Source organism: Phodopus roborovskii, unplaced genomic scaffold, assembly GCF_943737965.1.
Source record: "Phodopus roborovskii unplaced genomic scaffold, PHOROB, whole genome shotgun sequence".
In the NCBI taxonomy this organism is placed as follows: Eukaryota; Metazoa; Chordata; class Mammalia; order Rodentia; family Cricetidae; genus Phodopus; species Phodopus roborovskii.
This window is the reverse complement of record NW_026126470.1, coordinates 3,125,817-3,151,355: the sequence shown is the minus strand read 5'-3', so window position 1 is coordinate 3,151,355 and position 25,539 is coordinate 3,125,817. Positions and strand designations below refer to the sequence as shown.

General features: G+C 42.0%; 1 protein-coding gene across 1 annotated transcript in view; it reads left to right on the top strand.

Moving 5' to 3' along the window:
- The window catches only part of Crybg3 (crystallin beta-gamma domain containing 3), a 97,009-nt gene that overhangs the window by 67,982 nt on the left and 3,488 nt on the right, over positions 1-25,539 (top strand). The window contains exons 16-19 of the mRNA XM_051191716.1: positions 4,248-4,357; positions 8,571-8,697; positions 17,760-17,899; positions 20,926-21,049. Coding sequence (XP_051047673.1) covers positions 4,248-4,357; positions 8,571-8,697; positions 17,760-17,899; positions 20,926-21,049 — 501 coding nt within the window. The remainder of the gene's footprint in view (positions 1-4,247; positions 4,358-8,570; positions 8,698-17,759; positions 17,900-20,925; positions 21,050-25,539) is intronic.

Below are 25,539 nucleotides of genomic sequence, written 5' to 3'. Positions count from 1 at the left end.
TCTGTGTGCTCACCCATGTTGGTTGGTTCAAAAGGGTTTGGCTAGGACACCAAAGCCTAGTGTTGGTTTACTGTCTGCTAAGGGCTGTCTAGTAACTGTGCTTGGTTAGTACTTGTAATAATTCTGTGTATATTCACCTCATGTATGAACATAAAACTTGAGATTCTGAACTTTAGTCCGTGTCATTACCATCTGGCTAGAGGAAGGCGTATAGACATCCAATAGTTCCTGTTTTCAAGGTGTTACATGAAAGGCACACCTAGACAGGGGACAGGGACAGAAACACAATGAGAGAGAAAGACAGGGGAGCTGCTTTTAAAATAACTCCCTATCCGCAGACAGTCCCATGTGGTGATGGCGATCAGTGACACTGAGTGCCGTAACCCCATGTAAGTCTTCTCTGAGTGCTTACAGCTTCCATGTTCTGTCAGTGCCTTAACATTTCAGTGCAGCTTAGCTCACTCCTGTCCTCCTCACTGGAAATGGTTTGAGGTTTTTATTGGTTTCTAGTTAGCAGAGACCTTTGGAGAACAGGTCCTCCTTGGACATAACTGAGTAGTTGTATTTACAGACAGTTCCTGCCAGACTCTTGAGTTTGGATTTTTGGGATCTTCCAGCTGCTATGTGTCTTTAAAAATAGCATGTGTAGAGAAGGACTTTAACGGGATAGTTTATTTTTTTTCTTTTCTGAGTTTCTAGTGCAGATTAAACATCTCATTCTTTTCCCCCCCTCCCAACTCCTTTGCTCTTTGTTTTTGAAAACGAGCCTCATTGTTTGGGACCAGACTGCTGGATTTTCTTTATAGTGTTTCCAGATCCACTGGAAGAGGGAAGCGGTAGATGACGCCCAGTGAAATCCGCTATGCCTCCTTATTTCTAGCTGCAGCTCCTCCCCTATTGTGAAATAGACTTTTTGGACAGGTGTATGATAGCTGATGTTTGGTAATATGTGTGCAAGGCCTCTTTGTTTCTACAGCCTCCTCCCCATCCCATCCCCGGGGGTTGGACCATTTTGTTGTTTAGGTTTTCTTAAACAAAAATAAGCAAATCTTGGTTAGCTGTGTTCACATAGGGTATTTTTTTTCTGTTTGATCAAGGAGGCAGTTACATTTCAGGGTTCAAGTCCGAGAGAATTCTTCGTTGTATGTTAATTATCTCAAGGGAAACTATAAGCTGCTCAAGGGGGAGAAAAATCTAGAAAATGTATAGAGAGTAATATATATCATTAGCTATAAACCTAGGATTGTTGGTAGTTTTGTAAGCATGGAAATAGTACATTTAATTGTTACACGAAAGGAAACCAGCACTTATGGTGGAGAGTGCTTTTCTCTTCAGATGCAGACCATCACTAAGTCTGATTACCAGCTGAAAATTCACATGGCATAGTAGAGCTCTGGTCATTGGAGGTGATGTTTAATTTTGTTTTTATTTTCTCCCCCAAACAAAAACAAACACTAAACAGAGTATGGATCATTGTCATTATCTCTCCAACTTACAGGCATTGAGTGTCATAAATATTACTAGATTAAATATTACAAAAGTTCATTTCTTTTCAGGGAAGGCTATAATGAGCCAGTACTCTAATCCATTTCACCCTTTGACCTAACCAACTACTTGGATTCTTAGGACCTTTCTCAAGTCTTTTTACAAATACAATTGTTTAGAATGTCTGAAATACTGAACTGTTATTCTTCAGAGGAAAAGAAATCAGGTAATTTCTTCTGTCACATAACTTAGCGTCCACGAGCTTTGAAGTCCAAGGAGTTTATAATGGCTTTGCTTGCTGTTACATAGGGCAACAGTTCTCAGCCTGTGGGTTACAACCCCTTTGGGGGTTGCCTATCAGGTGTTTACATGAAGATTCGTAACCATTACAAAATTACAGTTATGAAGTAGCAACGAAATAATTTTATTGTTGGGAGCCACTACAACATGAACTGTTTTAAAGAGCTGCAGCATTAGGGAGGTTGAGAACCACTGGTACAGGGGAATTTTTATACACTGAAAGCCCAGAAAGACCCTACCTTCTTTCTTTCTCTGTACTTCCATGGAGGAGACTGCTAGGAATAGGCACACTTCCAGATGGTTCATGGTGATGCATGTAGTTTGAAGATAACTCATACCAGGTTCTTCTATCTGCTTAGTTTGTAAGCAACCCATTGGGCTGTTTTATAAATCTATTTTCCATTAATGTCTAAAGGAAAACACTATAGTGATTTGTGTATTTTTTTCCTCCAACCTTAATTTTTCTTTTTTTTCTTTTACATATTGATCCTAGTTCCCCTCCCTCCCATTCCCCCCACCACCCTCCCATCCCACCCCCACCCCCCCACTCCACCGGGAGGGTGATGCCTTCCAGGAGGGATCAACAAAATATCTGTCAAGTCTTTGGAATAGGGACTAGGCCCTCCCTCCTGCCTTAGGTTAAGGGAGTATCCCTCCATGGGGAATGTGCTCCTAAAGTCCTTTTGTGCACCAGGAATACATCCAGGTTCCACTGTCAGAGGTCCCTTAGACTGCCCAGGCCTTCTAACTGAGACTCACGTTCAGGGAGTCTGAGTCCCAACCTTAATTTTTCAAAACCACCATCATTTAATTTCACTAGGAATGGAAACTACAACTTAATTGTTTACAGGTCCTGAGCATAGAGTTGGCTTCTAATATCCCAAGGATGCTTTCGTGGATGGTCCAAACCCATTCTCGGGGCATTACTGTGAGAGTTGTTCTATTCTGATGCACTGATGGGTGGCCAAAATGAGGTGGTTATTTTTAGGTGTGGCCTAATGTTTACTTAACCATTTACTTTTTCATCTTCAAGGCAAAAGAATAAACTCAGAAAGTACACATTGAAGCAAGTTTGCCCCCCAAAATAATTTATCAAAATACTCTGTAAAATTAAATCCCTCTGTGTATGAAGATAGAATAATGACTGGAAGGGGCTTCTAACTGCTTTGTCTAAACTGTTGTGTACCTGCCTGCATTGCTGCTGTTTAGAATTTGATGGCGAGGTGAAGTGTAGTATTTTTGCGGTTGTTGTTATGTGGAAGGGGGGTGCTGAGATTGGACCCCTGCATGTTGAGCAAGTTCTGTATTGATAGTAACATCTGTAGCCTGAATGAAAATGAACATTAAACCCACCAACATATGAAAAATAATACTCTACATGCCTGAGACACATGGAGTAAAAAAAGATAGCTGTGAGATCCATCTTCATGTGGTTTTCCCCATTGGCTCTGTGAATTTTGATAGTGCTCGCAAGATGTGAAAAAGCTTTTACATTTTCAGAAGGTTGTGCCTCATGTTTTATGGATCTTTACATTGCGAAAAGCACGTCTTGTTTGGGACTGGCTACCCGAGAAGAAGCCTGACTGAGAGGTGGTAGATCTTCTCCTTGAGTCTGGGAGGCCCTTGGTGCTCCGCTAAGTGTGATTTCTCAACAGGAAGTCACATTGGGAAAGTTGTTCAGGGCAGCATGGGTGCTCTCCCTTCCTAGCTTTTGGCTGATCTTCAGTATCAGACCAAGCAGCAGAGTCGGGCTGCCAAGAAACAGGTCCCGTTAGAGGACCCTTGGGAAGATGAGGATGGCTAGCATCCACGGCTCAAGGACTCTTGTTTCTGACAGCTGCCTTGGCAGGAGGACTGTCTGCAGGCCATTTGCTACAGTGCCTTCCTTGCTACCATGCAAGCCTGTCAGTGCAGCGTGCCCCTTGGGCCGGGCCAGTTAGAGTCTCCAGAGGATTAGGAAATATTTATGCATGGGGCTCATTAGTTTACTCCAGCTCACTTTTGCTTCAAGGCCTCTAGAGCTGCAGCTTGTTGTTTTCAAGCTCAAAAGGGACTTCATTGTTTGTCTTACCTTGACAAGAAGTCAAGTAGAAACATAGTATGATATTCAGCTATAAACTGTACATTTAAGATATTCTTACCAGAAAACGGAAGAAGCCATAACCCGGAATGTATGATATAGATGCCTCTCTTCACTATAAATCAGGGTCCAATTCCACACAGTTTGGTACAAACTATAATGAAAATGGTAACTATTGAAATTCCACTCTCACAGACGTGTAAGGGGAAACAAAGGCACATTAAGGAGAACGTGAGAGCATCACCACCCTTGACATAAGTTTACTGCTAATAAATAAAACATGAATCTAATATCCTGCTGGTTGTTTATGAGTGCATTATAGTATATTTGCTTGTGATGTTAAGTGTCCATTTCACAGTCAATTACTACTATGTTCTCACAGCTCAAAGCGTTCAGTAAAGCAGGCTTCCAAGGCGAGTGCATAGATTTTATAAAAGAATGTGCTGACCTGACCTCATTCTTGCCGTCCTCCTTCAAGGTTCTCCGTGGCTGGTGAGTGTGCTTCTCAACTCTTCTGCTCTTACCTGAAACCAAATTCCTTTTAAGTTTTCAGAGGGCAGGCTTTTTTTTTTTTTTTTCCCTCTCTCGTGCCTACACAGGAAATTTTTCTTCCTTACATTTTAAAAACATAGATCACTTGCTAACTAGTCTATGTTAATCTTGCTGAATTTGTAATTTTAGTGATACGGAATATAAAAAATGTTGATTATCCAACTTTGGGGGTCTTTTAATGGTTTTATTTCTCAGTACTTTCTTAGATGATTTTCTAAGATTATTTTAATGTTTATGTTGTATATTTAACGTACAGCATAGTAAAATGTCACAGAATAGCTGCTGCTTATGTCCAGGCAAGTGTGGTGATATGTTATTTATGATTTATTAAAGCTTGCCTGAGAATTCAGAAAGCAAAACTAGCCTCAAGCTATGGAGATCGGGCAGTGGTGATGCACACCTTTAATCTCAGGACTCAGGAGAAAGGCAGATGGATGTGTGAGTCCAAGACCACCCTGGGCTACCAGAGAGTGAATCAGAGCTCACACCTTTAATCCCAGGTAGAGGCATTCAGTCTGAGGATTAGTCTCTAGCCACATTGAGGAGAGCACAGCGTCTGAGTGAATCTGAGGAGCAGTGAGGTTGGGAGCAGTCTGAGGTCACCCCTTTGGTCTGAGCTGAGGTAGAGGTAAGAGCTAGAGGCCAGCAGCTTTGCTTTTCTGATCTTCAGCTTGAAGCATGAACCCCAATATCTGTCTCTGAGTCTCTTATTCATCTTGATACAGGTAAGATGTATCATTCCTGTTTGCTTAAAATATTTTTATATGTCTTTCACAATTAGGGAAGCTAGGATTTGGAGTTAGGGTTCTGGAGCTACCACCATATCACACCTCACCTTGTTTTTGTCATTTAATCATTTTCCAAAAAAAAAAAAAAAAAACAAAACCCTAAATCCTCTGTCCTCTGTTCTTCCAATTCTAACAACATGGTCAATCTTTTTCACATGCGAAACTGTATGTGAATCCTTGGACTAAAGTGTAGTCTATTGTTTCTATAATATAATATCCATGACATAATATTTACTATTCTAGCCACTTTAAGTCTGTAGTTTGGCTGCATTTCCCGCATTTCTAATGTCTACCTAATGGCACTTCAGAATCCCCTGTGCTTCTCAGTTTGCCTTTCTTCTTCTCTCACGTCTAGATCGATGCCTCATACAGCGGTTTAATATTTTCCATCATCAATACTGTCCCTAGTCATTGTTAAGGCAGATCAAGTTCACCACCTCCTTTACTAGGCTGTGTACCATTAGCTGGCCTCATTGTCCTTCCCCCTCACTAGCATTTACTCAGCCATTTTTCTCATCCATTGCCCTCTGTGCCAAGGCCAGATGGTCAAGTACCCCCCCCACCAACTCTTTGGATTTGATAAGCTCTGCCCCTGGTACCTTACCGTGTCCTGGTGTCAGAAAAGCAAGTAGCCACTGGCTTAACTCAGTGAATAGGAACTGTAAAGTTTTATTGATGCACATGGAGATTTGTGTTGTATATGTGCCACATACATATAAAAGTAGCTTCCTTTTAACTTTAAAAAGCATCTAAAAATTTGAAGATCATTTCAGCCTGCGGGACTGTTTGGTACACAGTCTGATTTGCCAACCCTTGCAAAGGTGGTGGATCTTTGGGAAATGGAGCCAGCAGGTGATATTTATTTATTCTATAGGATATGTTAAAAAAAACTTACATATGGACAGAGCTTTATATATTATTTCAGCATCACTTACTTCCCACTGTTCCCTTAAGTGACTCTGACAAAGTCTTTTCCATTGGTAATAATTGCTGGCATTGAATGGATGCATGTTTGCTCCCCACTATCCCAAAGCCACCACCTTTCCCAACTGATTTTCACTTTCCAGTTGCCTGGTACACTACTCCTGTGCCTTCATTAATTGTCCTCCATTAAGATGTAAAATTTTAAGATTTGCTTACTACTCCTCCAGATACATCCAAACAGTGTTTTCCTTCCCTGTTTCCTTATCACTCTTCCAATGTGATCTTTTCTACATCTGTTACTGCTGTTACTGCTTTTATATTTGCTTCCGAAGGGCTTGAGGATTGTACAGCGCTAAAACATAGACTCTTGTAAGTTCAGAAAGATTATCTGCCTGCCTCTCTTTTGTAAGAGAAATATGTAGCAAGGACCTGAAATAGTTTTTGTACTATTACTTGGTTTTGAGTTTCTTCTTCACTAAGATGAAAAGGAAAATGTTCTACAAGATCAATTTTCATTTATCAAGTAAAACAAAGTGCTACAGTTTTTCTATGGGGAAAACCTTTGTTTTGTCTCCTGATGCTGGAATCAAGAACAGAGTAGCCACGTATGTCCTTAGAGGCTGGAAGTATAAGATTAAACTTATGAAAAGAATTTTAGAAGCATGGAGATTGTCTGAGCACTTGGTTTATGTGTGAGACCTAGATATGGACCCAGGCTAGTCCTTCCCAGCTGTGTAACTCTAGGCAATGGGTCATCCCTGATACAGACTCCTCCCAGTCTAGTCCTTCCTCTAGGCAATGGGTCATCCTTGATATACAGACTCCTCCCAGTCCAATCCTTCCCAGCTGTGTAACTCTGGGCAACTCATCATCCCTGATACAGACTCCTTCCAGTCCAATCCTTCCCAGCTTTGTAACTCTAGGCAATGGGTCATCCTTGATACACAGACTCCTCCCAGTCTAATCCTTCCCAGCTGTGTAACTCTAGGCAATAGGTCATCCCTGATACAGAGTCCTCCCAGTCCAGTCCTCCCCAGCTGTGTAACTCTGGGCAACTCATCATCCCTGATATAGACTCCTCCCAGTCTAATCCTTCCCAGCTGTGTAACTCTAGGCAATAGGTCATCCCTGATACAGAGTCCTCCCAGTCCAGTCCTCCCCAGCTGTGTAACTCTGGGCAACTCATCATCCCTGATATAGACTCCTCCCAGTCTAATCCTTCCCAGCTGTGTAACTCTAGGCAATAGGTCATCCCTGATACAGACTCCTCCCAGTCTAATCCTTCCCAGCTGTGTAACTCTAGGCAATAGGTCACCCCTGATACAGAGTCCTCCCAGTCCAATCCTCCCCAGCTGTGTAACTCTGGGCAACTCATCATCCCTGATACTGAGTCCTCCCAGTCCAGTCCTCCCCAGCTGTGTAATTCTAGGCAGTGATACACAGACTCATTATGTACAAAGGAGGAGGAGGAATGATAGTACCCTCCTCAAAGAACTGTCTTCTCCTGGTGCTGGGAATGGAACTTACGGTCTCACCCGTGTGGGGCAAGTGCTCTGCCACTGAGCCATACTTCGGTAGGCTCTTAAGCATTAAATAGAATACTGCAAATGAAGGGCCTGGCTTTCTGCCTAGTATGTTTAAAAGCCTTGATAAATGTCAGCAGTGAAATGTTCATCACACAGGAGAACATGACAGTAAATTGCAGTGCCACCCGCATTCCTGTGGTAATAAAGAATTAACGTGGCCTAGGTAAAGTACAGACAATACTACCATTCTTCAATCACAGGCTAAAATGTAAATACACCCAAACTAAATTACTAATAGCCAATAAATTTCCCCTTGGGCTCCTCCTTTAGAAAGAGCAACCTTAGCCAGGTTCTGGCCATGTGATGTGTTGAATATAACTTAACATGAAGGATTCACTTCAAAAAAATTATTTTTCTCTTAGCTGTCTGATATAAAAGTGACTTTTCCCCAAAACAACTTAATTCCTTTGATTAATCATGATCAAAATTTGATCCCAGGGTATGTTTTTGTTTTGCTTTGTTTTGTTTTGTTTTGTTTTTGTTTTTTGTTTTGTTTTTTAACTTAAAGGCACTAAATTTATAAGATGTCTTTTCACTTTGGGTTTCAGCCCGGCCATTTAATTGATGAATCTTGGGGAAATCACCTCACCTTTTATGATCTTTTATATAGTGTTGACTGTAAAAATGAATTTATGTCTTCCACTTAAGCAGTTTTGGAGGGCGTCGTGAAATAGTATCAGTGACTCATGCATGGGGCTTAGTACGCAGAAAGAAAACAAGAGGAGTCACTATTTGTTGGCTGGCACTGCCCTGCCCCGCACTGCCGTGACTTCTGTAGCCTATTTTCTATAGCTGGATGACTGTACAACCTCGAGGATGGAATGCAATTTGAGTGTCTTACTGCTTGTTTTGTAGCTGGCTCCTGTATTACCAAGAAGATGTTTTCTATCACCAGTGTGTATTGGAAGAAGGCCTCTACGTTGACCTTGCTTCCTGTGGCTGCCCATCAGCTAGAGTCAGAGCTCTCAAGCCCATTGACTACGTGAGTAACGTGTGCTCATGGTTATGAGACATAGCTATGTAAGAACCTAGGGCCCGGGCTCGTGCATTAGAGGCAAGCATTTGAGTTCAGTGGCACCATTTCCCACTTCTGTAATTCCAGTCAAGATGGGTTGTCTCTCTGAACTTGAGCTTGCTAGTCTGCAAAGAAGGCTGCAGTGATCAAATCCATCTCATAGGCTTTTTAACAAGTCCTAAGTACAATAATGTACATGAAAGGCACAGCTCTTTGAAGAAGAGTTTATAACGTGAAATTAGAAAAATACTTCAATGGGACATGCCAAAAAGAGGAGTAGTTATCAAAAGAGGAGTAGTTTAATTATTGGTTATTATGAAATTGAGGTTCACTCCTGAAATCCAGCCAAAGGTGATTTGTAGGGAATGTAATCTCCAAGAATTCGAGTAATGTAGACTTGTGCTTAAATCTCAGTTTGGTATTTTTCCTCAGCTTGGTTGAAACTGGCAGTTTCTCATCTGTTAACTATAGCAAGAACAACAAAACTGACTCTGTGAAGCCATCGAAGTATTAAATGAGATGCTCAAAAATTGATGTAGCTGTTTAATTATAAAAAGGATACTGTAGTTACCTTTACATTGTAATTGGTACCTTTACATCACAGGATAATTTGCTCCTTGGGTTTCCAAGAGCCATCAAGACATGGAACACCAATGGCAATGACTTTAAACTTGGATTTAGGAAGCTAGGACTTCACTGCCTAGTCCGGGTGGAGTTATCTGAGTCCCCATGGAGGCCCGTGTTTGTAAATTCTTTTTTTTTTTTTGCCACACATGTCTCCCGAAAACCCAGATTGGCTCTCTGGGCTGTCAGGTCTGGGCATCTGTTGTCCAGAGTCTGTGCAATAGAAGTAATGAGAGTCTAGGATGCTGCAGAGTCCTTATTAAGACGATTCTGCAAGGACATGTCTGGTCAGAGCTGGAGAAAAGACTTAGGTAACAGTGAAAGTGACAGACTCTGGCCAGAGCTGACCCGGGATAATGCCCACACTCAGCTCCTTTGATCTGAACCTTAGCAGAGTCATCTTGTTTCACAAGGCATTCCTGGAGAGAGTATTCTTGGTATCAGGCTAAGAATAGCATCTTGGCTGAGGAGGGAATAGAAATAGAATTCTTGGTGTCTCTCTCTGGGCCCACGGACACTTTAAGTGGCTCCTAATGCTTCCGGTCCATTACTAAAATGGTAAGAGGCACAGAGACAGAAACTGTGATATGCTCATACAGGTCCTGATGGCATTGCAAAGCCATCCACATTTACGGGGAAAGGGATTTGATTTAATTTTTAAAGGAAATTTCATTAGTCATATCAACAGAGATAATGCTTGGTGTTAATTAACTCTAGAAGCAAGAGATGTCTTAAATATGCAAGTACTTTATTAAAAGGGTTTTGCAAGATTTTTAACTTGGTGAACTTGGTCAACTCAGTTTTAAGTAATCTGTTCAAATGTAGAGCCCAATGATTGGAATGCTTAAGAAGTGTGTACAGGGCACTTCAGGGAATTTTCTGCCCATCAGGAAGAACCTGTGAAACTGATTTAGTCACCAGAAAGTTAGTTCTTGAGCATGCTATTTGGTATAAGGTATGTATGTCGAAATCAGTGTACCTAGTCGACCGTTCCCTGAAAAGGAGCCACCTCTCCAGGTCCCAGGCACATACAGAAGACCCTGGTCTTCTGTGTCCCCATCCCAGCCTCTTTCTCTGTCACTCGTGTGGTCTTAGGATATTGGACCTTTTAGTGTCTGTGCCTGTGCCACAGTCCAGCATGATCCCAGATTCATTGCAGGGAGTGTTTCTGTCTGGCTGTGTTAAGTTTGTGTATAAGGTAATCTATTGACTTTGCTTTGGATGGTGAGCCTTGCAGCTTGTGAGGGTATTGACTGCAGTTTTGTAGATAATATTAAGACTTAGTACCTGGTACCATGATGTATCACATTGAAGAGCCTTTAGACTTCATCTTCATACGGGATCAGAGTGTTCCACAAATGACAAGGTTTTTTTGTTAGTTTGTTTGTTTTGGGTTTTTTTTTTTTGGGGGGGGGAGGGCGGGAGAGACAGGGTTTCTCTGTATTGCTTTGGAGCCTGTCCTGGAACTAGCACTGTAGACCAGGCTGCCCTCGAACTTATAGAGAACTGCCTTCCTCTGCCTCCCGAGTGCTGGGACTAAAGGTGTGTGCCACCACCACCCAGCTACACAGGGCAGCTTTGTCCAGCCTGACTTCTGCCTGTAAAGGTGGATGTTACAGTTGTGGGGATTCTGGAGTATGTAATCTGTAGTGCTGCAATAAGTTAATAGTGAGAAGAGCGTCCCTGCCTTGTTTCCACGTCGTTTATATAAGTTGGTTCCCACTAAAGTGACCTGGGACTGTCTTTTACTTATCTGGATCTCAGTTAACACCTCAGAAAGAAACCTGTTACAACAGGTGCTTTTAATCCTTCAACAGCTTTTAGTTGTGATGTGTCTTATTGGTGGACGAGGGTGCTCAATCGGACCGTCTTTGATCAGGGTTATGACTGTTTATGACAGTGCAGTGAAAGACAGGAAAAAATAAAAGCCAGCCAGAGAGTCACACAAGATGCCTGTGTTCAGATCCTTGTGCACAGAAAAAATAAAAACAAACCAGACTCACATGGGATTCTTGTATACAGAAAATAATTATACAGAAAAAGAAAACAAAACAGCCAGCATCACACGGGATGCGTGTGCACAGATGGTGTCACGTGTCTGCTTCCTTTCCGTTGCTGAAAGCATTTAAGACCAAGACTCACCAATGGGCTGGGAGAATTGGCTTTTCTCCTTCCTCCCCCAGCATTAGTGAAGTTGATAATACTCAAGCAGTTCACCTTAACTGTAAAAACTCAGGTTGTCTCTGTTATCGGAGTTTTGGGAACAAGATGGGGACATTTGAAAGACCTCTGTGTGTCCTTCGTTCTGCCCTTGTCACAGAGCCAGTGTCTTTTTTAAAGAGAAGAAAAGGATTATTGGGACTCTTTAGTCAGGGAGCCTAGAAGAGGTTTGGTGGCCTGTCAGATGAAGAACACGGTACATGATAATATATGGCCCCAATTCCCTCTTAGATTTCTTATAGGGTCTACTGTGGGAAACTCTTTGGTTTTTTTTATCAGCATCCAAGAAAAGTAACAGCAGAGCAGGGTGTGTCGGGAAAGTGCACTGAAGCTCAGAGGTTTCATCCCAGTTCGTCTTGGGGCGTGATTGTATTCCTTGGTGTAAGTTTCCGGTCACCTCAGAACCTGTTCCTTTGGTTGTTTCTTTGGACTGGACGAGTTCTGCCAACCTTGGCTGGTGTGCTTGGTGATGGTGATCAGATGTTTTTCTAAGATGAAAGGGATCAACTGTTAAGGTTAAAGAGGCTTACATGTTTGGCTGAAACCATGGCGGTCTATATTTAGAAACGGTTGTATCGGGTGCAGAAGAGTAATCTGATGACCGGAGGGCCAAGCACAGTGGCGGTGGCGATGTGCAGGCTCCGGCAATAGAAAGCACAACTGTAATTTGTAATTAGTAAGTAGGGAGAGGAAAGTTTATACAGGTTTTCTGTTTTGCTTTGATGGGGGGTGGGGAATCTTTAAAGTGACTGAATTCTCTGTAGAAGTATTAAGAATACTGCAGAATACTGCTATTATTGAACATTCATTTTACATTTACCTGTTCAGTGTAATTAGTGTGCACCCGTGTCTACCACGTTCTTTTAGAAAGCACTAAATCAAAGACAACAGAGAATTAGATACGCTAGTGGACTTGTGTCATGAAATGCAGATAGCCTCTTCTTCCTGCACCCTCAGATACCCTCTCTCGCGTGCGCCCGCAATTTCTGTTGTTGTAACGCTACCTCTCACCTCAGCCAACATAGCCAGTTCCAAGTCTGTGCCATAAGCAGCAGCTTCTTGTCCCTAACACTTCCTTCCGTGAGGTTCCTTGGCAGAAGCAGTGTAGCAGCATCCCGCTTCCCCTCTTAGAGTTGTTCAATTCTGTTGAAATCCATCACCATTACCAGCCCTGTCTGCTAGCCCTACAGTCTGTGTGTCGTCTGTGTGTCGTTGATGGAACTACCCGATCAGTAGCTGAGTACTGGATATTATACTGTATTTTTGCTTCCCTCTCCTCATTTCCCTCCCCTTCACCAAATTCAGAGATTTCTCTCTCCTTTCACCAAACCACCTGTTTATTTTCTGCCTCTGAGCTGGCCATTGGTTTCTTACGAGCATCTTTTGTGCCACCTTCTGGTACAGTCTCATCCCTGCTCAGTTCTCCTTCACAAAGCTCCACCCTTACGCCCCCACCGCCCCCTCCCCCGCCCCCTCCGCCAGTGCCCTTCATCAATTTCCCATTTTGTGTTGTTTTGTTTCCTCTGCCTCTGGCTGTTAAGATCTAAATTTAATTAGCACAGGTGACCTCATGTCTGAAGCATGTCTTAGTTTACTGTCACAGAATACCAGGACCAAAAGCAACTTGGGGAGTAAAGGGTTTATTTCAACTTAAAACTCTTAGGTCACACATGATCATTGAGGGAAAACAGGACAGGAAGCTGGAGTAGGAACTGAAGCAGAGGCCATGGTAGGAAGATACTTACTGGCTTGCTCCTCATGGCCTTGCTCAGCCAGCCTTCCTATGATCTGGACCACATGGCCAAGGCGTGGCACCACACACAGTGGCCTGGGCCCTCCCACGTCAGTGTTTAATCAAGAAAATGTCATGTAGACTTGCCTACAGGCCAGTCCTGTGAAGGTGTCTTCTCGCTTAAGGTTCCCTCATCCCAGATGATTTTGTGTCAGTTGACACAAAATACCACACACACACACACACACACACACACACACACACACACACACACACCACATTCACACACACACTCACACAGACACACACTCAGACACATACACTCACATACACACATCACACTCATTCACACACACACACTCTCACAATGCACACTCTCACACATGCACTCTCACACACACATGCACACATTCACAGCAACAAATAAACCTATACCACAAGGCAATTTTCAGCCCTACCTGGTCACTCTCCATATTTCCAGCTGATTTTTCTGTTTTGTTTTTTAACCATCACTGCCATTGGTCACAGCTCTGAACAGGACTCACTGTGCCAGTGGGTTTTCGTCTGTAAATCTCTAGGTGGTAAAACATGTCCTGACCTCTAGAGGCTAGCAGCTTTTCCTCATTGTGGCCATGCTGGTCTCCATGGTCTCTGAAGCATGTCTGCCCCCGGTGGCTGTGTCTGATCTCTGACTGACCCGCCTTGCTTTAAGGACCTTGTGGTTATACTCTGATTACCTCTGTAATCCAGATTAAGATCCTCAACTGCTAGTCATGTCTGCAGTGTCCCCTTTCCTGTGTCCACTGATTCCCAGAATTAGGTTGATATTTTTATGTTGTGGATGATCAGGCATCAATTTACTCAGCCTGCCCCCAGCAAGCTACAAATCGAAAGAACATGCTTGCAGTATTAACTCATAAAGGTTTCTTGTATAGAATACACGGAGAGCTCTTCACATGAAGTGGAAAAAAGTCAACAAAGGCTATAAACCCACCATTTATAGATGAGGAGAACATGACTTAGGGCACACAAAAGATATTAAACCTCAAGGATGATCACAGGAATACAAATTCAAACATCAAAGAAATGCTCACTATTGCCTTACAGTACCGAAATTTGGTTTAACTGCAGGATTACTGAAAATGTAGTTGGTTGGCAGGAATTGACTGCCTTACGACCCTGGGGGTCTGCAGATGAATGTGATTGTCCGCATGCAGCTACAGTGGGAGCAACGGGAGGGTGTGTGCTGCAATACTGAGAGATGAAGCAGGAAGTATGCAGCATAGAGTTAGCAGCAGGCAGCTGCATGCATGAGCAGTAGTTCCAAACATCACGGCAGGAAAAGCAGACTCTTGACTTGAAATTTAGGTGTGCTCAGTAAATTTCACTTACATACATTTTTGGATACAAAAATTTTGCCTATTGAACTCTGTAATGCTGGCCAAGCATTAAATGCCAGAAATCTAGGTACATAGAGGAAAATGGTAATCTCTAATTTTAGCTAGCCTTTTACTAATTTTAAACAACTGGAAGTTAGAAGAATATAAAGGTTCAAAAGTGACAATATTATCATACTGAATGGCTAAATGCTAACAAACTCTAAAATTATTAAGTCATCCAACTTGACATATTTAATAAAATGTATTGGCTATTAAAAAATTTTGTATATTGTTAAAACATTTCATTACATGTTGTATTAAAAAATTAGATGTTGATAGTTCATATTCAACAAAGTTTAAATACTAGTACCTCTGATTTGACAGTCTTACATTGTACGTACCGTGAACCTAGTAAATACATACACATTATTTGCCAGTGAAAGTTAGAAAAGTACAAACGGAGAAGCAAGTTGCAATAAATACGTGTGGCTCCTAGGTGGATGTCCATATGTTATTTGTTCTTTTCTAAATGAATTATAACTTATCTGAAAGGGGATGCCATCATGAATGGTGAAACTTAACTTTTCTAAATAAATGAAAAGGGCTCTGTAGGAAGGGTAGCTGGTGAAGTCTCAGTGTCTGCTGGCTCTTGGCTTGGCTCGGATACCACCATGGAAACTTAAGTGTGTGTGTTTTTTCTCTAGGTCTTCACTGTCTGATCTATTTACTTCCATGTGAGGATGAAATGAACTGGTACTTAGTCTGTCAGGGCAATGCTCGGGAATAGGGTAGCGGCCCACACACAATGGTTAACTCATGTTCATCCAAAATCAGGACTTGATGGGCTCCAGGGTTAGATTACTGTCATCTCATTTAGCCTTTCCTGGTAGTCTGGCATTTCCTGGAAGTGAATAGTATTTAGGCCACACGTTATGGTTCTTGTCTCTAGGTTAGTTTGGTTGCAGTTTGATTGCACTTCCTGGATTGTTTCGCAGATACTTGGGGAGCTTAAGTTGTACTGTACAGATAGGGTTGGTTTTGGTGTCTTTCTAATACTAAGTAAAAATGTTATGTCTACAGCCTAGCCAGTTAGTAAGTCCTGGGTTACAGTTGTCAGCTCCTTTTCCTTGTAAACACTGATTTGAAAGATAAGGAACTGAAGTGTACAGTGTCGGGGTATGTCATATATTGGTTCTTAAGAAGTTAAAATTAGCACTTAGATTTAAGCTTTTTTGAAAGTGTGAGGATGTGATTGTAGTTTTCCCAGTGGAGTACATACACCTTCAGGTATAGTTGGCAGGTTTATTTGGGAGTAGAAAGTTGGGACCTTAGCTCTTCACCAGCTGAACGCGTGGAAGTTCTGTGCCTCAGATAACCTCATACATGCTGACCGCTGGTATTCTGCATCATAAAATGATTGGTACTTAAAACATATTAGAGTTCTAGAAGAGGGATTTATGGCTTCTGGGGCCATCGGGCATAGGATCAGGAGCCAGTCCCTTCCCTTAACTCTGTGACCTGTGCCTTGACCCTCAGCTGCAGAGTGTGGATAACAGTAGTACCTACATCAGAGGTAAACCTTAGGGATTAAAGGTGTAGGTTCAGTTTCATGTCCCTAATGTGAATGTAGTTTCAGATGTGGAGTTTTTCACATTTAAAAATGAATGTAGTTTTTATTTATGGTGTTTAAGAAAACACTCTGAGGGTTCCAGAAAGCATTCTGTAATTAAACATATTTCTGTTTCAAGAATGAAATTTATGCATTGATACAATCTGGGTAAATATTATAAATATACTTGTGTTTATTCAGGTTTTAGACCCTCATTGCCATAGAAATATGAATAATATATATATACCCAGTTAGACAGTTGGAGAAGTAATGACAACTAAGCCATTACTAAGCAATGGTAATTATTACTATTATTATCCCAACAGATATTAATTGATGGGACAAAATTGAAATGTATTATTATTAAATTATTCAGACATTCTTTTTCTTTCATAACCTGCCCACACACTCCTCTTTAAAACTGTACCCACTTTGCATGGCTTAGAATTGACCTGGCAGGAATGTCTTTTTTCTGCTGACTCCCAAGACGAATCTTTAGCCCCGAGTGATTGGCGCTCTTCTAATTTAACATGGCCCAGAGCCATGACATTTACAGAGCTCCATTTGTAATTGACTTCTTGTAGTTTCTATTGTTCTTATAAAATAGAGATTATTCTGTCCTTACTATTATTCTGAATACTTACTATTAATTTTTATATCTTGCTATCTTCAAATTTGGGAAAGGCATCAGCACACAGACGACTTTTAAAAACATTTCTTGAGCACTCTTTCTGCATAATAGTCATCTCTGTAATCTCCATACTCATGTCCAGATCAGCACTGGGTCACCCTTCTGACTTAACACATGCAAATCAGTTGTGCGTATACATTTCCATACATTTATAAAAGGAAATGTTTACGTTGAAACAGTACACAATTTAATAATCCACATGCAGACATATCTGATATATCAGACCCCTAGAAGAGGAGTCGTTGAGTTTAGAAACAATGGATGCTCTCAAGTGAAAAAGTTTACTGGCCTGGACTGGTCCTTTCTCTCAGAAGGGAAGTGGGCAATTTCCCACTTTGCTTTGTTATTTATATCTCTTGTTTGGCTAATGCTGCTAAGCTGTACTGTTTGCCAGTTTAACCCAGCTGCTGTTTTACAATATCCTTTCTGGATTCATTTAAACTCTTAAAAACACTTTAAGACATAATCTCAAAAAAAAAAAAACATAATATCAGTTATTTGATACATTTTCCCTGCACCATTTTAAATGGAGAAATAAATCATTCTTGAACCCTCAAACTAACTTTCCAGATGTGCCCACACCTATCATGATGCTTTTTCTCTTTCTGTATCTGTTAGGTTTTTGAAGAGCCTTCCATTAGCCTTTTTGCTCTGGAACACTGTGAGGGGAGAGAATTACATCTTGAAGACGCAAATCATTCTTGAACCCTCAAACTAACTTTCCAGATGTGCCCACACCTATCATGATGCTTTTTCTCTTTCTGTATCTGTTAGGTTTTTGAAGAGCCTTCCATTAGCCTTTTTGCTCTGGAACACTGTGAGGGGAGAGAATTACATCTTGAAGACGCTGTGAATTCTGTTTTGAACAAGGACCTACACTTCTATACCCAGTCTGTATGGATAAAGAGTGGATTGTGAGTATGAGAAAGGGGCTCACTCTGGGTTAGCCACTGATGTAGTGTAGAGCCGCTCGGTTGCTGCATTAGCCTGCTGGTGCTGCTGTTGCTCTTGGTAACAGTAGTAGCTTCTGTTTAAACGGGAGGAGATAAAGCCATGTCCAGGACATGATGGTATGCAGTGGTCTGGGACAGAACTTTTTGGGGAGGGTGGCTGGTACCCAGAGAGCATTGGTCATAAAGCATTTCTACCAGTTAGCTTTCCTTACTTGAACTCACTTCCCTTTCAGAGGAAATTCCATGAAATCATCAATTTTGACTGTGAATAGCATTGCCTGTGGAAGGCAAGTGACTATTTAAAAGACTTAAGATGGTTTGACCTGAGTTTGTCCAAAAGCAGTCCCTACTGGAATGCTCCTTTCCTATGGACCACACTGGTTGATGCAGCATGCCTCCCAACTTTTCTGTTCCTTGTCAGAGTGGAGCTGGCTTCCACAGGCCCTGGGTGTTTACATTTTGGGAAGTTATCTTTTAAAAGCACTGTTATTAATGTACATATTTGGTAGTACTTGAGCATCTGTGTTTAACAGAGTCTGTCGAGGGGCCAGTAGTTGAAGTCCCCCCCCCCCCCGGAAATCCCCTTCTCTGTCCATTCCTGAGACTATGACACAGAAGCCAGCCTCTGTTCCTGTACTGCTGCTATTTTCAACCAAAACTCAACTATGAAAACATGCATAGCTGTTGATAGTTAATATGAAAATGATTCTATTGCTTATGGTTTTTAAATGGTGTGGTAATAACTCTTTAAACAGATGGGGTAATTAATAAAAGTCAAGAAGATAAATTGAAAATTAAGGCAACTATTACAAAATGGCTCTTACCATAATTCACACATATGACAATTTAAATTTTCTTCTGAAAAGTATTGTTCATGGTTTGGCCTTTATTAAGATTGGTTTACTGTCTTAGCATAGGAGTCCAGAATATTATTTCCCAGTTAACTAGTACCACTTGAGTTGCATTTCAAAACCCTCTATAGGATTTTCTTTTTCTTTCTTTTTAACATATCTAAGTTAAATGATATTTGAGACACTGCTGGAGTTTTCACCTTCCTAATTTTACTCCTTTCTAGACAATGTGTGCAGTTGCACCTGACACCATTTATGCCTGGTTGCTTTTTATCTGTCTACCATTCACAATTCTCCACGACAGAATTGCTGAACACAGTCAAGGACAGTGGGTCTGTTTAAAGCCCTTGCAGGAGACCATTTCATGCTGAACCACTTACTCCATGACCATTTGTGCACTGTTGCATCTGGGATCCACAATGGTAATGAGATCCCACATACTTTTCCATGTGTGGGATTCATTTGTTAAAAGCTGGAGAGGTGGCTTAGCGTCTGTGGTCTTCATAGCCCACCTTTGCCCTTTGCACATGGTTGATTGGATTTGTGCAGGTAGTCCTAACTTGTCAGTGGAAGGCTGTCTACCCCCACTGTCTTCAGTATGCACATAATTTGCCCAAGGCTGATCGCAGTTGTAGGAAAAGGGACTTCTCCTCAAAGCAGTCAGTTTGAGTCAGGACTCTACTCATGCTTATTAATTCATACTTTCCTCAGTTCTTCCCTCCTGCCCACACCTTTATGTAGAAAGTGTGGTGTCTTTTCCTGCACTAGCCAATGCTCCTGTGTAAGATAAAGAAAGGACAGCAAGCAGCCACTGCTGTATCAGTAGGTTCCCTGTAACAAATGTAACAAATGCCTGAGGCACTTAGAAAAGTTGTGCTTTGTTCTTAAGGTTCTAGTCTGAGATGTGCATAGAGGTAGCATACCAGGATAGGAGTGTGAGTTGGGGGGGGGGGGGGAGATGTCATGAGCCAAGAAGCAAAAGGAAGAAAAGGAAGGGACCGTGGTAACAATGTCCCTTCAAGAACCCCCACCAGGTGCCACATCCTGAAGGTTCTACTACATCCCAGGTAGTTGCAGACTACATACTGCAGACCAAGTGCTTCACATAGGGCCATAGGGGACACTGGTCCACACCAACTCATCTCCCTGGTTACAGACTGATTAAATGTTGGACAGCACCAACTGCCCTTCCAGGGTACTGTCTGAAGCAAGCCTCATCCTCCACACTTTCTTTAAAGTGTCTCAGAGACCTTGGGTCTCCCTGCAAATTGTGGGTTCTTCCGGCAGCCCTAGTGTTTAGTTACCCAGTTTGGCGACTAGTGAACACAGGGCTCAGCATACTGTTCTGTCAAGGGCCAGAGAGTGCCTTTGGTTTGTGGGTCTCCTGTCTCACATTTAGGAAGCCGTCGTAGTGGTGCCAAAGCCAGGCTGGGAAGAAATGGACAGGACTTTGCATCAGGAGTGTCCTGGGTTTCACCTACTTTTACACAACCAAGATTACACACAACAGTGTTAGGGAAGATTTGCAAAGGAGCCATCTTTGAAAAAAGTGTAAAATTTCTTTGGGTAGTCCTTGGTGGCCTGGGGAGGTTGTGGGCAGACTTGTAAAAGCTATCTGGAGAAGTTCTGAAGCACATGTGACAACCTAAGGAAGGAAGAATGTTTCATCCTAAGTAAGGGTGGGAGGCCAAGAGAGGCGTTTCAGTGTCGTAAAGTGCTTTGAGATTTGCTATGTCAAACAAGTATAAAGCTGGATGGTGGTGGCGCACACCTTTAATCCAGCAGTCAGGAGGCAGAGGCAGGTGGATCTCTGAGTTCGAGGCCAGCCTAGTCTACAGAGTGAGTTCCAGGACAGCCAGGATTGTTATATAGAGAAACCTTGCCTTGGGGCAGGGAGAGAGGGGGGGAGACAGAGAGTTTCATAGTTGGAGGGAACCTCATTCATTTTGGAAGTGCAGGAGGCTGACATTTCATTCTGACTCCAGATGCAGTGGCTATCTTCAGGAAAAATATATAATATACTTAAATCTGCAGACCCCGAAGCTGTAAAGCATTATGGTGTAACCGTTGTTCTCAGTAAGAGGCTACTTTTGTTGTTTGCAGTGTCTCACGTTTTTCTTTTTTGCTTTCCTGCAGATGGATAGCTTATGAAGGATCCAATTTCTTGGGAAGGCAAATCCTCCTTATGCCTAATGAGATCCCTAACTGGACAGCATTTAGTGGGTGGAAAACTATTGGTTCTGTCCGTCCTATGAAGCAGGTAAGAACCAACAGATTAGATAGCTTGGTCTTCTGGCAGAAATGTCATAAGCCACAGTGTATGAAATATTGACCGCTTGGTTACTTACACATTTTAGCCAGTTCATAAAATTTATTTAAGGTCAATACTGGATTTTAGTGTTGAATCCAGAGTTCCATCAGCCATACTCTTTTCACAAAAGTTAAAGTAACAATAAATTCCGTGGTAAAAAGAAAATGGGGGGGGGGGAGATCCTTAATATGAGCTTTACTTTCTTTGCATTTCCTTATGTAATCTTCAGGTTGAATCCTGGCAATTTAATTAAAGTAGTTATCACACACCTACTGCTTGTCAGTCTGTCTTTGCAAATGTGTGCTCCTTGTGGGGTCTGACTCCTCCTCGCTCCCCCAGCCTCCCTCTTCCTCCCTCACATGTCTGTGTCACATGCATCCAAGTACAGAAGGCTCTTCCAACCACCCTGGTAATGAGGCTGTGCCCTCTGGGTAGAAGGTTTCCTCCCTCTTTGCCCAGCTAGTTCTTAACTGTCCTTCCACTCTAATGTGCCAGGTCCTCCTAGATGCCACCCCTCCTCCCCCCGGGTCTCTGCAGTCTGATTCTTTTTCTATAAGACACTGTGTGTAGCTGACAACCACGTCAGTCCAGAGGAAGTGGGCTCGTTCCTCCTCTGTTGGAGACCACTTCTAAGAAGCTGCAGTGCAGCCCTCTGGCTGTAGTTGTGGGTTAAATGTATTTGATCCCCAGCACCCACATTAAAAGCCAGGCATAATGGTGCACATAGCTATTTCCATCAAGAGGGAAATGAGGGCAGGAGCTCCTGGCCAGCTTCCCTAAAACAGTTGTTAAGTTCCAGGTAAGTGAAAAACCCGTCTCATCACACCTAATGTCACCCTCTGACTTCCACATATATGTACCCATGCATACTTGTGAGCCCCCAACACCACACAAAGCTGTAGCATAAATCAAAACAATGCATGATTATCAAAAGCCACAGGCAGTGTGTGGCCCCAGGAAGGGAAGTAGTGCTTACAGACCTGGTGAAAATCTCCCAAGTTAGGCCAGATGTGTAACGGGCAGCATGTGACTCTCTGTTTTCTTTGGAACACTGCTTAACTTGACTGACAGTCTTTAGGTAGGAATTAGCATTGCAAAACCAAGTGGTTTGTCAAAAGCAACCAGTGTTAGAACCAAGATGTGAACCAAAATCTTTTTAAGTGTAAGTTCTTAAGTACCTGGAATCTTTCAGAATGAGATCAGCATTTGCCGATCTCTACCGTGCATTCCAAGCAGTGAGTGCTCTGTCTAGTAGAGATTGGTGTTGATGATGATTTGCCAACCTCAGTGTTCTATAATTAGTCAAATTGTCTATTTTTTTTTTCTTTGCTATTTCCTTCAATAAACTCTTAAGAGTCTCTCACTTCAAATCATTGCTGTTAGCAAGCAATACGATTTTGATTGGCCACTTGGTTCCTCACTGGTGAAGCTATTGTCGTCACTGTAAATATGTAGCATATGGACCCACATTGGACTTATATCGACTATGGTAACACTCTGGAAGCATACTGTCACTGTGTTCCTTGAGAGAGCCAAAGCTTTCTGTTGAAAGACACTAATGGTACAAAATGCTCCTCCGTCCCAGTCTATGGGGTGATGGAAAATTCAACTAAATAGCCACAGGGAAAAAGCAAGTTCGGCTTTTAAAGACTGCCTAGTAATAAGAACCCTATGTACCAAACAATATAGTAGCCAGTGTGATATTATGCTCCTGCTTTGGCTTCCCACACTGGGTTCTGACTAAAGGCCTCGTGCATGATAAGCCTCTACCATTGAATCACATCCTCAATCATCTCACTTTTGAATGGTCTCTCTCTCTCTCTCTAGTGGACAAGGAAAACCATTTTCATCATTCAGGGTCCCGTGATAAAGATGCCTAGAATAACCTCTTAATTTTAATTTTTTACAAGCAGGCCTTTTCTGTATAATTGCATCACTTCCCCTCCTTAACATCTTTCCCATTCCCCACCCCTCACTCTCACTCCCTCTTGAATTCATGACCTTTTTCTTTTGCCACACACACACACACACACACACACACACACACACACACACACACACTTTGCATGTCTTTAACATCTTTTAGTATTGTTGCCGTGTTTTTCTGTGATGGTCTCCATTTGTTGCAGAGAGAGGCTTCTTTGACAAGGGATGAGAGCCACACTTCTGTGTGTTCACACACTTAGAATGAAGTTAAGGTTGTGAAGGCTTACTTAGGGTTCTCTTCTTAAGATCCAGGATTTCCTTCAGTCTGGCTAGCTTTCCAGTACCAGGCATGGTTCCCCTCTTGCTGAGTGTGCCTTAAGTAAGTCCATTAGAAAGCTGTCCATTATTGCCAAAATATGATCACCACTATGTTACCTTTAGGGATATCTATCTGCCCATGCTGATTAATGTGGTTCATGGGCATCATAGCCGGGTAGGTCTGTTGCTTACCTCCCTTGGCAGCTTGCATAGCATCTTCTGGTACTCTGAAAGCTGTCCTCGGGAGGAAGATTCCAGGTAAAATCCAGTTCAGATTTCCTGAGTTCTGTGTCCAGAGTACACGGTATCTTCAGCAACAGGACTTTAACTTTTTTAGCCTTTCAAATTCTTGGTATTCAAAATAATGCTTTAAATTATGTTTCCCCCATTGTTTAGTTGGGCCACAACTTTGAAACTCAACAAAAGAATTCAGTTTTGAAAACAGTTTACTGTAGTAGTTTTTTACTTTAGTACAGATATTGGCCCAGCTGCAGTTCATATCCTTTTTGAGGAACCAGGGAATAAATTAAAACGTGATCCTCTTTGAGGCTGGGAATCCAGAAGTCACTAAGATACTTAGAATGCATTTCAGTGATTTTAAGTATAATTACCAAGGAGACAGACTACAAACTGTAATAAGGGTAATTAGTACCTTGCTTGGTCTAACTGATAAAACTGTGATGTTTAGTCCTAAGGTAATTGGAGTTCTGTCAGCCGTGAAGGTCATACCCACTTCTTTACATAGGTGGCATAATGAAACTATAAAAGTTCACTAAGCTTCAAGAATTAATAACTGTTACTGTGAAGGACAACACTGAGTTATGGGTAATTAAGTACATTATTACCGTTATAATTATTGATGCCAGGTTCTTAGAGTAAAAGCCTGAGAAATAGTAAAAGCAGGGACAGATTTATTCAGTGTACCATGATCACAACAAAGGATCCCACCCACCCAGTCTGCAGACAGGATATAAATAAAGGGTAGGTTTAAATAGAGGGCTAAAGGTATGACTAATTAAGCAGTCCTTGTCAAGGTTTGGGCCCAAGCCTTGATGACCAGTGACATTGTTTAAGACCAAGGCTGTCCTGGAAGGTGTTCTGTTAAGTTGCAGAACTGTGCAATCTCTTGTTGAGAAACAGTTCCTCAGGCATTCAGCTTTCCCATTTTCTCAGCTTGGGATTCCAGGGGAAAGTTCAATTCTTCCAGGAGGCCAATAGCTAAAGGGAAGGCCACACAGGTCTCTAAGATATCTTGTCCCACCAGGGTGGTTATAAATGTGAATGTGGAAGTAGTTCACTTTTCAAGGCACTTGACAGGCTTCTATGGACAAACCACTTGCCATTCTACTGTAATTTAAATGCTTAGGTTCCTTAGAAATGCTAAACATAGTAGAAGCTTACCAAAATGCAACCAGTTTTATAAGTTTCAAAACACAATATTCATTGGTGGTATTACCATAGACTATCGTGATCCACTTATCCCCAGTGAAAGTCAGATTATGTATTGCCCAGCCAGAGTTTTATTTGGGATGCAAGCTGTCTGTCACCCAGAAGGGACAGTGGTGTTTTTGTACTTTATCCTGTTGAGCTGCTTCCAGTACCCTTCTACTGTTTTATACTTAATGGAGGTGGGGATACAACACAGTGCCCTAGGGTTCCTATATAGATCTCTGAGCCATCCTACCAGAGACCTGGCTCCCTATCTACGCAACTTTATAAAACTGGAGGCACAAATGCTCTCTGAAAGGTTGATTATTCATACAAATTAACAGCACAGAAAACATTTAGCACATGGCTTGATGTCTCTAAAGAATCAGCAAACAATTTGCTATTATTCTTAATGGTCTCAGGTTTATTGTGTCATCTCAGATTTATTGTGTTATTTTCCAAAGGAGTGCAGTCTGACTTTTGAATGTGGAAGAAGTTCATTCTTTCTGGGTTTTCAAGACCTTCTTTACCAGCTGTTGACCATTTAATCACTGCCTGATTACTATGTTTGCTGTTCCTGTATTGTCACTAAGATCCATGTTGGGCAGTACCTGCCTTTACTCTCCCTCCCAGAATATTTGAGATGTGATGAAATTCACCAAGTCTAACTCCCCATTGCCCCAGCCTTGCCACATTGAGTTCTGATGAATGCAATTATTATCTTTCACCCTCTCAGATGGTCACCTTTTAGAATATTTGACATTACT